We start from the raw sequence: 12,640 nt of genomic DNA, 5'->3' as shown, positions 1-12,640 counted from the left end.
TCTACTCTAAAAGAACCAATTCATCTCCTCTCCTGCACATTGGCAAGACCAACCACTTCTTGCAGATTTCATTACTAATTGCCAAGAGATAACCATTTAGCGTCGGAAGATCAATGACCATTTCTGTAGTGCGGTCTAATAGGATGATTATACCACAAACATATACATTACAAAAAGAATTACTCATACAAGTAGACACAACTAAATAATAAAGTACACCAAAAGACTCAAATAGCCCTGCATTAGTATCCCATCAAGCTATTTTTCCACTGTGGAAAATTTTGAAGCTAACAATAATTTCAAAGATTATTAAAAGAGTAATCCAAATTGGTGCTGGTACAGGCAACAATTGCTTTCTTGTAGAGCATCAGCTCATTCTTATTTGTAGTTTGTGTCAGGCAAAGGTCTTCACCTTGTTGGCATGCTACTGATCCATGGACAAGAAAACTCACAGTTAAATCAAAAGTCACCTAATCTTGAAGCCCAGTATACCAGCTAATGAATTTTGCTCATCTGAACACCACCTCTGACAATGAATAGAAAAAGAGATCTTTCAGAGGAACTATATCATTTCTCTTATAGCTGTAACTAACACCTTTAACCAATTGTCTTCATTAGTATCACCTGATGTTGATGTGTAGAACACGCCCCATCCAAATGAAGCGTAGTCCGCACATTGAGCCAAACAGAACCACATTAGTACTGCCCCAAATAACTTTAATTAGCCTATGAACACAATAATTAATATTTTACGACAAACTTTACAACACATTAATTAAAACACAAACACGAGTGTGTGTCAAGCCTATAAACAATTTTCATGATTCATCAGAGGGCCGCAAATCTTGTACAAAAGTTTTGCAAAGTTCGCATCCATAACTATCTGCAGAAAAATACTATGCAGATTTTAGTAAACCTAGGACTATGTATTAAATACTGAGCAAATTATGTGGGAAGCAAACTAAGATCCAACCTTTCTAGGCAAGCGACTAAATAAATATGTAGCCTGAACCTAGGATGGAGCTTGGAAGAGAAAGAGTAAAAGTTGCAGTCAATCAACCAATTAGCACATGTAAAGAAACAAGAGGAAAAATGTATCTAGCAAGCAGCACTATGAAAGGAAAAAGAATCACTACAGAACTATTAATTCAGAAAAGGAGGACACACACTCCAGACAAGTTAAAGAAGCATCATTAGCCAAAAAAAAGCAGACTAAAACAATCCTAATCATATTGCTCTAAATCCAAGAGCCTAGCTTCTGGCACAAGAAAGAGTAAAAGTTGCAGTCAATCAATATCCACTGCAGGAGATGGAACATAAGAGGTTGATCCCAACCAAAATCAGACAACTCACCTTCCTGTATGGATGGCTGCTCCTACGGCTACATCACGAACGCCATGGCCAGCTATGCACCTGCATAAGAACACCAGAGAACCGCATATTAGATCAAGCCACTTCAAATCCGAAGCAGTAGGAATGGACAAAGACGCAGGGATCGATCGTACGGTCTGGGTAAGGATGGACGCGTGTTGATCCTGGAGATCCCAGGCGGCGATGCTTGGGGCTTAGTTTGAGGAGCTCCAGGGTACCCAACTACTATATATGCAGGGGGAATTTAGAGAGGGCAGGAGCACCCAAAATAACAAACCTTCCTTGTATGGCTAATTTAACTAATGTACATGCAGAACAAATTGAATACTTGAGGCACAATCATTCAAGATTTAGTGAAAGCGGAAATCAGAACCCACAGCTAAAACAGTTAAACATGTACCGCCCAATCGGAACTCGTAGCTTTGAAGCAAGAGGAAGAAATAGAAATACAAAAGAAAACATTATTTACCTCTGTAGTATGTGTTTTATTCATTCTGCAAAGTACAGAAATCTTGGCTTAGCTCATGACAACATGAGATCAATTTTATACTTTTATTACTCTGATTGTACAAAGAAACATTTGATAATTTGAATTCTATGTCCTAGTTGTTCCCTTCATTTTAAATCCATGTAGCAAGAACATAGTTTGAGGTTTGGAACAAAAGGCTGCTAGTATGGTTTGAGCCTGACAAAAAAAAAGTTACGCTTTCGGTTTACAATCTGTGGCTTGAGCGTAATGGAAGTAAAAGTCACATGTAGAAGTTCTACAAACTAAACCTATAGGATTATCCCTACAAAGGTAGCTAACATGGAACCCTATTCAAGCATTGCAAAAACTTGGCATTAAATCGCTTAACCAAAATCATGAACTTTGAAGTATGAACTGTAAGATTGAAAATTAAATCATCAAGCAATCAGATCAGGTCATAGAGGAGGAAATCGAAACAAGCAGCCTCGGTTATCAATATTCCTCTCACAGGACGCAATTGATGGGTGAAATCAAGACCCGTGAGAGAAATTTGTGTTCTCTCCCCTTGTTCTTCTTGGAGCAGCAACTTGTATTATGCTCTTTGTCATCTGATCCCATGTCTTATTTGAATGGTTCACTACATCCAAAAAAGAAATATGGACGAATCTAATCTAAACAAAATGGAAGGATGAAAAGAATTAAAAAGGAATAAGAGAGAGTGTCAGAGTGCAGGACGAATATCTCACCAAGTCTGAGGTGGGAGGGAAGGAAACTGCTGCTCGCAGCAGAGTTGTCATGGGGAAGCACCTGGGCCTGCTCGAGCGTGGGCTTGTCGTGGTTCCTCGCCGCCTTAACAGATCTGAGGAGAGAGCTGAGAGGGGCCGCGCCACCATCATCTTCCCTCGTCGTCATGCTCACCCGCAGCTTGGATATGAGGAAGAGAGAGAGAAAGAAAAAGGAGATTGGAGAAGCAATGAGATCAGGGCGAGAGAAAAAGAAAGGGGTAAATAGAGAGATCACAGGGCCACAATCACGTGGATGTACAAGTTTGAGTTCTTGTGCCCTTTGCGCCGCCGCTACTGAGCTGATCCCGCCCCGTGCTGCTCGGCCACCTTGCGCCGCCCCTGCCCCAGGCTGACATCCGGGTCAGCGGGCCTGAGGAGGAAGCCTGCGAGCGCAAGGAGGAAGAGGGCGGCGAGGTAGCGGCCCCCGTGGCACAGGCGGCGGCGGCGGCGGATGGGGACGAGGAGCACGGTGGGGGAGTCGGTCGGGTGGTGTTCTATGTAGAGAGAGGGCGACGGCGGGGAGCAGGAAAGAGAGGAAGGCGGCGGCGAGGAGGTGAATAGGCGAGGGGAGGCGGTGCCGAGGAGCCGGGGAGGAGAGGGGAGGCGGCGTCATGGAGCAGGAGAGGGAGGGAGAGTGTGCGCGGCGGCGGGCGGGAGGGAGAGGGGGGTAGGGTTCGGGTGCGGCGGGAGGGTGCAAATGAAAAAGTGCCATGCGGGGGGTTTCCGCAAAAACGACAGGATTGTCGAATTTCTTCTTCTTTGTATTGAAATAAACATTAGTTAGAGGACCTGAGTGAAAAATTAACGAATGCGGTTACTGTGCTGACCGGACGAGATGGGTTCGTATGCGATTTTCAAAAAATATAAGACCTTTTTTGCAAAACGTCCAGAGCTCGCCGAGACGCGACACGCATCCCATTTTCCCCGTGGGACGGGGAGAGCAGCTCAAACAGGTCGGTTTTAATCAACCCGATTGCTCGAAAAAAAATTCTTTTAGGATTTTAAGGCTCCCTTGTCAATACGGTACAGGATCCACTCAAAGTAGCCTCCGGCATGCTGATTCATCGTCACCACGGTCTCTGCTTTTCCGGGCGCCCGGCGTCGCGCTGATTTCAGAGATGTCGCCTGCGGTGGCCGTGCGGCTGATCTTGAACACAGTTGGCAGCTGAGGCGCCGAGGCATTGACGCTTGATCTAGCAAAGAAACTGAAACGAACACGAACGCGAACGCGAATCAAACTCCGAATCCGATCAGGGACAGCAGCAGCTCATGAAACTCGGATAGGAATGCAGACGAAGGAATCCAATGGCGGCAGAACAATAATCTAGCGCGAGCTTTGCCGGTCCACCATGCGGAATCAATCAATCAGTCCGATCGAGCAAGCTGAGGAACCTGGCGGATCGGAGTGGCTACCGGAGGACGTGCTCGCGGACGTCCGCCGCCGCGTCTGCCGGACGTGGCGCGCCGCCGTCTCCGGGCTCCTCCGACGCTCCATCGCCCATGGCATGTCTTTCAAAAAAGGATCTATGGTAAGAGATGAATTTGAGGATGATGGTGGTGTTGCGATGAAGGGAACATATTAGGTGCAAATCAACTTCTCCGTGTAAATTATGAAAACTTCAATCTGGACCATTGGATCAACATTAAAGGAAAGGGGTGCAGGGGTGGGGGGATTTGCAAAAGTGTGATTACCTAATTCAAGGGCGGGTCCAGATTGTAAAATTACCCAATCCCCCATGTTGCTTGGATGTTAATCCGATGATCCAGATTGAAATTTCCATAATTTATATGAAGAGATTGGTTCGCACCTAATAGTTCCCTGTGATGAATTGACTGTTATCCAAAGAAGTGCAAAGCATCGGAGAATGTAATCAAATATTCAAGCAGGGAGATACAGTTTGGTAGGCAGCTTCGGCGCCATGTGTGGTGATTGGGATGCATTTCTTGGAATAATCTCAGCTCTGTTTGTTGGTATGCATTTCATACGGGCATTAGCAAAGTTTAGCCTTTGACATGTCCTCGGGCCGCTCTGCATCATTTTGGATGTCCAGGATTAAATTTTGTCATGCTCTTATATTCTCAAATCTCAAGTCATGTTCTTCTTCTCTTCACTAGTATGCATATGCTCCTTTATTTAGATGTCAGATTCATGTATGGATGTAGTGCCTGTTGTATGTTCCTTTTTGTTTTTACACAACTAACATGATCACGAGTTAATTGGCATGCTTCATCATCTAGCATGCTTATATAGGTTCTGGATTATTCAAGCATGTAAACCTGTCAAGAGAACATCACCAAGTCACTAGCAGTGCATGAACCTCCAGCTTTTTGCCCGGTGTTCCCAGAACGGTGGGTGGAGACAGCCACAGATGATGCTGTCCGCGTCGTCATCTGCGCCCGTCCCCGCGCAGACATCGTCAGCAACAATGTTCTTTCAGTGGATCATCCAAGTAGGCCTTGTCATGCCCGCGCCGAGCGTCCAGCGCATCATCCAGGGGCAGGCAAATCCAAGTGGTAGCTACAAGTTATCTGAAGAGTGACAAAAAAGTAGCAGAGTATTCAAGCATGGAAACACTCGGTTTGAAGCCCAGAAAAAATCCTTCACGTCGTGTGATGCTCCCAGCCAGCATCATATATATAGGTGAACTGAACACATCGTGAGTCAGCCACTCAGGTACCATGTAAACGTTGCAAGTGACAACTACCTCTAGACTAGCTATTCTCCAAGTATCACAGCAGGCTTCCAAACCTGGCAACAAAGAACACCAAGCGCTGCCCGTTCCAGAGTACAGCAGATCCTGATACGCTGCGCACAGTGTGTCTAGCTGCAAACTACTGACCACCGAGTGTTTCTACCCAAAGCTCAAAAACATCCAAAAAAAAAAGGAAAATGGAGATCCAGTTTTCAGATCACGTGTGCTTTCTCTAAGCCGCCTCAGTGCCGCCGTTCTTCAGCTCCATTGCCTCCCTACAAGGTTAAAGCCAATTAGTAGAAACTCGAAAACAGCATATAGTTGGTGGATTCAAATACAGCACGTTGTTAGTTGTAGAAGTCCTACAGTTGCTGCAAGGAAACATAAGAAGCAATGGGCTGGTCTCTAGTATCTTACCAGTATAGCTTATCGAGCTCATCATTCAGAGGGTCCAGCTCTAAACCTTCAGCGATTTTGGCACATGCTTTTTCATAGTCCTAAGTAACACGATTAAAAGCGCATGGCCAGTTAAATTATTTATCTGAGAGATGAAAGGGACAATGAACTATCAGATTCAGTTGGACACTGGAGCTGGACCCAGGGTGTTTTGTCGCACCTTCATGAGCATCAGAGCTTGTCCATATCGGAAGTAGGCCTTTGCCCACTTTGGCTGCAGTATCTTGCATCTAACTGCATCTCGCAAAGCCCTTCTCCCATCACCTCTGCGGAGCCAGCAAAGACTCCTGTTTGCAAACAATTCAGCATCATAACGATCCACCCTCATTGCCTGCAGTAAAATAAATTAACTGTGTCAGTGTTACTGCTATTGCCACGTTCCAGAAATGCTGCATACGTTAGCTCATAGACTTGCCATTTGCTTCTTAGGTATGACTGGGCTGAAATAAAACAATGTGGAGTAAAGAGTGATTGCCTCGCAGAATTTCTCCCTAAAGCTAGACGCAAGAGGTCATCAGGAATGTACATCACATCACTCAACCTCCTCCTGAACTTACTTAAAAGAGGTGGTGTTCCATGACCAACCCAAGACTATCCAAGCTAGTTAATTGCTGGTTTCCATCTCAGAATATTTTACTTGTGGATATCGCCAGACCACAAAAAATGGAGGACAACGAATGCTACCAGTTGTACCAAGTTTCATGAACACGAGAGCATGCATTGTACTGTTTTTTCCAAGAGATATGCTTTGGTGATTGTGATGTATCATCACACATGGTACTCAAAAAATGTGAGCTGTTTGATTGACCACACCAAAGGGTATTTTAGGGATTCGATCAATTCGCAAAAAAGCACATACGGCTGGATAGGTACCATTACATACCACGCTCTTGTTCTATGATTATGTTCAAGGTCTTACCGCGGGGAGGTAACATGTCTGAGCATATTATGAGATCCAAAAAGACTTACAGATCAAGTTAGCTTAGGTACTTTATTAGTTTTACACTATATTAATCCAAACTGGGATCTACCACAGAATTTAGGCAACTCTCAAACAGATACCAATATCTCAACACCATCAGAATAAACTGGGTGAATGGATGACTCGTTTAGACTACTCTCCATACTCAATGGCTAAAACTAATTGCCTATCTAGACTTCCAATTTATAAGCTTCAACTAGTATATGCTCCATAATTAAGGAACCTTGCAGATACGTACACTATCTCAATATCATCAAAATGAAGTTTATGAATGGATGCATTACCTCCAAGTGTATAAAATTTGACCAAGGGGCGAAAAACGTCCCCTAGCGGGAACAACTAGCACTAGGCTTGAGCTCAGATAGGTGGTCTCTCAAATGGAGGCTCTACCAACCAAGGTATCGCTCGGTTCTCTATTTCCAAGCATTATAGGAAGTAAATGGTTTCTTACTTCTTACAGACAGATAGCTCTAGGCAACTAAACTTTACAGTCAGCGCGATGAGCTGTACACAAAGAAATGCTGACACTGCAGTTAACACAATGAGCTGTATACAAGAAGATGATAACTCTAATCACTAAAAAAGTTAACAATTTTCATGCTGCTGATGTTAATATAAGTTTAGTACAACATACCTGTGTGTAGAATGCCGATGCATTTATATAATCTTGCATCCCAAATGCATCATCACCCTGTTTTTTCAGCTCAGACTTTCTTGTTTCAACAAAATCATCATCCTAAACAACTTTTGAGTCAGACATAGATCCAAATGATATATGCAGTTAAACAGTATCTTAAAAGGATTCCCAGAAACCCTTGTAGGTATCAGGAGTAAAAAAAACTAGGCATTTATCAGTGATTCCTAGAAATCCACTCATCCATATTGCCCCGCTGGTAACACACAGGAACAATCATTAAACTGCTACATACTTCTTTATTTGTACACATTTGTGTCAAAAAAATCTTAACTGCTAACCACGAGTTTTTTCCAGTTTTTCATGGTAAACAGACAACTGGTGCCAGCCTAAGTCTAAAATTCTTTCCACAGCCAGTTTCAGTAATCTTAATAAAGAATAATCAATGAGTTAATTGCAGTACATGGCAACTAAAATATGCATGTCTATCAAAAGTTCACTAGTCTTGCTTGTAACTAAAATTAATTGCAGTGCAACTGTGAAAAAGAATTAAACATGGAAATTAGTGATTTACTAGAATATATCCTACTTATAAAATTTATTTTCTACAAGCAATCCAATAATACAAGCTATCCAAGAAAGCATTCAAATTTAAAAAAAAATCCTAGAAGAAACCTAGACAGAGAGATTAGGCAGCAATGCAAATGTGCTTGAACGCTAGCATTTAGCTTTTTTTTTTTTTGGGGGGGGGGAGGGGTGCATAAAAAGAAAAGGAGCAGGTACAAGTTAGTCTTGATTTGTTTTTCAAGTCCTGACACAAATATTACTAAAGTTGCACAGCCAAGTGCATAAATAAAAAGAATTGCTACAGTGGCATACCTCTAGTTGCTTTCTTTCCAGTTTCATGTGATTGATTATTCCATCAACGCTCCAATTTGTCACAGATTGAATTGGGGAAGTGAATGGGAACAGAATTTCAACATCTTCACTTGTGCCATACACAGCAGCCCACTCTACTGGAATTCTACCATACTGTTGAAGAGAGTATCGCAAGAAGACATTTAATATAAAAAATGAGAAGATGACACTTCCAAAAAAAAATGATTTCAGGATAATTATGCTCGCAAAGAGACCTAATGAAACTATGCAATGCCACCGAATAGATGCCTAAAGAAATCGCTAGTCCAGATTGCAATGAGTAATTCTTGCCATACCCCAAAATTCCTTGATACGACACCATTAAAAATTAAAATGGACCAAAGTAGTACTGAAGGTTATAACTATGCATACATCCAGATTCCAGACCAATAAACTTGGCACAGCATGCAGGAGTTGGGCGAGGGGCGAGGGTAAAATGTCAATAAGCTTGTAAGTGAAAACAACTGAAAATACACTCACTAGTTTTACCCACAATTGATATAAATACACACAATTGAAAAAGGGAGAAGAATGTTCATTACCCTGAATTGCGAGCATCTAAAAATTCAGCAGAACCAGATTACTTTTAAGCCTTGAACATCAATACCAAACCAGTTTCATAAGCCTACTCGCAAACAGTAACATCTACAGTCCTAAGCTAGCTCAGTTACTCAATTGGTGCTCAAACGTTTAAAAGTAGCGCCATTTTCCTTTTGGAAAAACAGACGTCTTCATCTCTTTCTATTTTCTTTCACAGAAAAATTTCTAATGCTATGTGAGTTTTTTTTTTCTACTGGAACTATGTAATGCAACTACTGTGTAATTGTAGTATACCAGTGTCGCAAGGCAGTATCAACCAGAACTATTTCAAGTTAAGCAGCTCTCAGTGATAGTGTGGTGTGACGAAGAAGATAGAAGGCTCACCATGTCAGGAGTGTTGGGGTTTGCACCAGCCTCCAACAAGCACTTAATAGCCTCAGTTAAGCCTATACGTGCAGCAAGTGCCAAAGGATTACCAATTCCATTCACTTTAGCTCCAGCCTGCCAGTTTATGTATAGAAGACAAAACAGTGAGATGTTTCCATATATAAATTGACAGTTCATAAATATAATACAAGACTAAAAGCTGAGAAGAATATTGTACCTGAATCAATAGTTTCAAACAAGACAAGGAAGGAGCGTGTAATGCTGCAACCAAAGGTGTTGATAGGTTTACTTCCTTGTTGGGCTAGACAAGGAAAAAAACTAATTAAACAGTATAGACAAGATCATGAAATCTTTTTCAGTAAAGCTAATGTGTCTGTTCCCTTTAATTTCTCAGCAGCTGTTGCTGTGTGGGTCACCGCTCACATATGCCCAAGCTGGGTCACACATTAACAGCTACCGGGAAGGCGGGAACTGAGCATGCAGGTAGAACTAGAGGTATGAAATATCATGCCCTCATGCTTTCAGGATGATATAGAGAATACAGCTCGTATTGTAAGCCAACAGATTAAAGAGAGAGCTAGTACATCTGCATTGTGGTCCAACAAAATCTTCAGAGTACTATCATGTCCTCCAAGAACTGCAAGATGTACTGGTGTCGGATGGCATGATTTGCCATCAACGTAAGCTCCCCTAGAAAGCAGAAATTTTGCTATTGCACACCGTCCTGAAGAAATATATGAAAAACAAAGGTCATACTAAAGCAGGAATATATGAACAAACCAATCTTCAGCAACCAAGTTCCAACAGCTACAATTGACAAATTTACTCTCACAGTCTTACTCTTCACTAAAGAGCATAAGGAAAAACTGATGGCAATCATAAGTTCATAGTACATGAAATAATTATTTTTGGATAATCTATTAGTTTTACTGGCTGAAGTCAAAATAAGGTAAGAAACCAATATCCTGGCGGAAGATCCACAAGGTACAAACTGATCATAAATACAAGGTCTACCAACACAAATGGCAAGAATCCCAGATGCAATAAGCATAGGAATCTTAACTCGAATAATACTTTGTGAGCAAACAAAGATTAATGTGAAAAAAATGTTTTTTCCTTGAAAGATAATATAACAATCACGGCAGTTGAGCATGAAAAGATTAAAACCAGGATAGCTTAGCTTTTGACAACATATGTCACAGAAGAAAACTATAGTATTTGAACTACAGAATTTATACCCAAGAGCGACCTAATTACAGAAATTGTGTTTTGGTATAAGCTTGCTTAGTTCATTGTTGAATATGATGTCATTGTCTGCAGTTGTATATAGATCCAACTAAAGAGTCTCCTGAGGAATTCCCTATATATGCTCCATGGTATATCCACCAAAAAAGAGAAACAAGATAAGTAGATAACAGTAAAGACTAAACAAGTAGCCAGCACGTGTACCAGAAGAAGAAAGAAGACATGAGTGAAGTTTTTTTGGTGTTTATACCTTTCAATGCAGCTGTATGAAGAGCAGTTAATCCATCGTGACCTTCCAGATTCCCTTCTTGATGGAGATCAGCACCATGATCAAGAAGGTACCGCACAACAGGGAGGTTCCCACTGAACACCGCATGCTGCAGGGGTGTCATGTTCTTCCCTGCAAACAAAAGAACACAATTTTGTCGAATTAGAGGCCACCCAGAATTGGTGAAATGCAACAAGCAAACCTAATACATTATTTGTGGACTGATTGGTTTGTACCCGTGAAGGTGTCACGCTTGTTGACGTCCATCTTGGCCTCCTCAACCAGGTACCGGCAGATTGGCAGCAGGCCCTCCCCACCGGCGGCGGCGTGTAGGGCGTTCAAGCCCTTGTAGGCTGTGCGGCGCAGCATCGAATGGATCCCCCTCCCACCGACGTCCATGCGCCTCGCGATTTCTTCATGAAACGACACGGAACAGCATTTTTAGTGAGGAAGTCGTAACAGAAAGTGTTGATGCGATACGCTGAACTCGCGCGCGCTCGCTGGGTCCGATGCACCGCGCCCAAATCCGACACGCGAGCGCTCGTCTCAACCAAATCCGAGGCCGCACGCGCGATATGATCGCCCATACACACAGAAAACAAAAAAAAAGAACATTCTTTCTCACACCAAGGCGAAGGGGAAACACCGCGCAACCAAATCGACCACGGCGACCGAACTCGCGACGAGACCAACAAGGAAGAGGAGATGGAGGCGCATGCGTACCCTTGAGGCGGCGGACGTTGCCGTGGTGGGCCGCGACGAGGAGGGTCGCCTCCGGAGGCCACTGGTCCTCATCATCTGCTCAAAAAGAGCGAACCTGAGTGCGTGACGGACGGACCAGAGAGTGATTTGTGGGAGACGGGAGGAAGGAGCGGGGCGCGGACGCGCGGTAGCTCACCGGTGTGGAGGAGGATCCGGAAGGCGGCCGGCAGCGGCAGGTTCAGCGGGTCCATGGTCCGGCGGCGGCGGCGGCGCCGGAGGGCACTGGGGCTAGGGTTTAGCGAGGTGGGGCGGAAGGTTCTGGAGGCGGAATCACGAGTAGGGGAGTGGGGAGAGGGGGGAGAGGCGGCGGAGTGCCGGAGTGGTCGAGTGGTGACAAGGCGGGAAGAGAAATTAGAGAGAGTGAGAGAGAAAGAGGAGAGAGAGCAGTGCAGGAGCAATGCATGGTCGACACGTGGTCATTCTGACACGGCAGGCCAACCCCGAGTTACCTTTTGGTTTGGACTGGATGCATCCGTAGGATTAAGGCCTTCTCCGGTCGTGGTGCGGTGCACCCAGAAAACATCTGTTCTTACCCAAGTGTCGATTGAATTAATGTAATTCTTACCAAGAGAGCCCACAACAAAATTGAAAATAATTTTCTTCTTCTTTGTTTCCCAGGCAACAAGAGAGCGCAGAGACTTTATGCGTTTTTTATTCAGCAAGACCGGCTAGGAGTCGCACCCAAAAGAGGCATCGATTCTTCTTCTCTCTCCCCGTGCATCGATTTGTGATTGAGTCTGCAGTCGTTGCATCGATTCTTCCTGTTGCCACGTCAGAGGAAGAATCGGCCACTGGAGAAGGCTCCGTTTGGATCCGATTATGGATTCTCAAAATTCAGATTTTAAGTGCGGATTCAAATTCTAGATTTTAGGTAAAATCTATAGCTAGTATTTTGATCCACAAATTTTTAGAATCTCTATTTTCCTCCTCTCCTTGTCACTCTCCTCCCTCGGCTCGCTCCCATCTTGCTCGCGCCGTTGTCGCCTCCCTCCTCTTCTCCCTGCTCCAACATCCTATCTTGCCGCCACGCTCTCCTCCCTCGTCTTCCTTTCCCTCGGACACGGGCTTCGAGCTACCGCCCCCCTTTTGTGAGATCCAACCACCGCCTCCCTCTCTCACCAGATCCGGCA

The 12,640-nt window shown here is 43.8% G+C and overlaps 1 protein-coding gene and 1 long non-coding RNA gene across 3 annotated transcripts; both read right to left on the bottom strand.

Moving 5' to 3' along the window:
• Positions 1–202: 202 nt before the first annotated feature.
• LOC120650281 lies at positions 203–2,006 on the bottom strand. 2 transcript variants are annotated; one of them, XR_005665556.1, is made up of 3 exons: positions 1,506–2,006; positions 1,354–1,413; positions 203–624 (listed from the first exon to the last, which is right to left on the bottom strand). It is a non-coding gene; the product is annotated as an uncharacterized LOC120650281 (long non-coding RNA). The 2 variants fall into 2 exon arrangements; XR_005665555.1 differs by having other exon boundaries at positions 203–526.
• Positions 2,007–5,204: 3,198 nt separating this feature from the next.
• LOC120650280 (ankyrin-1-like) lies at positions 5,205–11,853 on the bottom strand. Its single transcript, XM_039927331.1, has 12 exons — positions 11,647–11,853; positions 11,472–11,546; positions 10,985–11,161; positions 10,731–10,880; positions 9,820–9,959; positions 9,453–9,536; positions 9,233–9,349; positions 8,270–8,422; positions 7,391–7,492; positions 5,935–6,105; positions 5,736–5,815; positions 5,205–5,593 (listed from the first exon to the last, which is right to left on the bottom strand). Exons 1-12 carry the CDS (start codon positions 11,699–11,701, stop codon positions 5,551–5,553), a joined length of 1,347 nt encoding a protein of 448 aa, XP_039783265.1. The 5' UTR covers positions 11,702–11,853; the 3' UTR covers positions 5,205–5,550.
• Between the last annotated feature and the right edge of the window lie 787 nt (positions 11,854–12,640).

The sequence above is a fragment of the Panicum virgatum genome, chromosome 9K (assembly GCF_016808335.1).
Source record: "Panicum virgatum strain AP13 chromosome 9K, P.virgatum_v5, whole genome shotgun sequence".
NCBI lineage: Eukaryota > Viridiplantae > Streptophyta > Magnoliopsida > Poales > Poaceae > Panicum > Panicum virgatum.
This window is presented reverse-complemented; position numbering and strand designations above follow the sequence as displayed.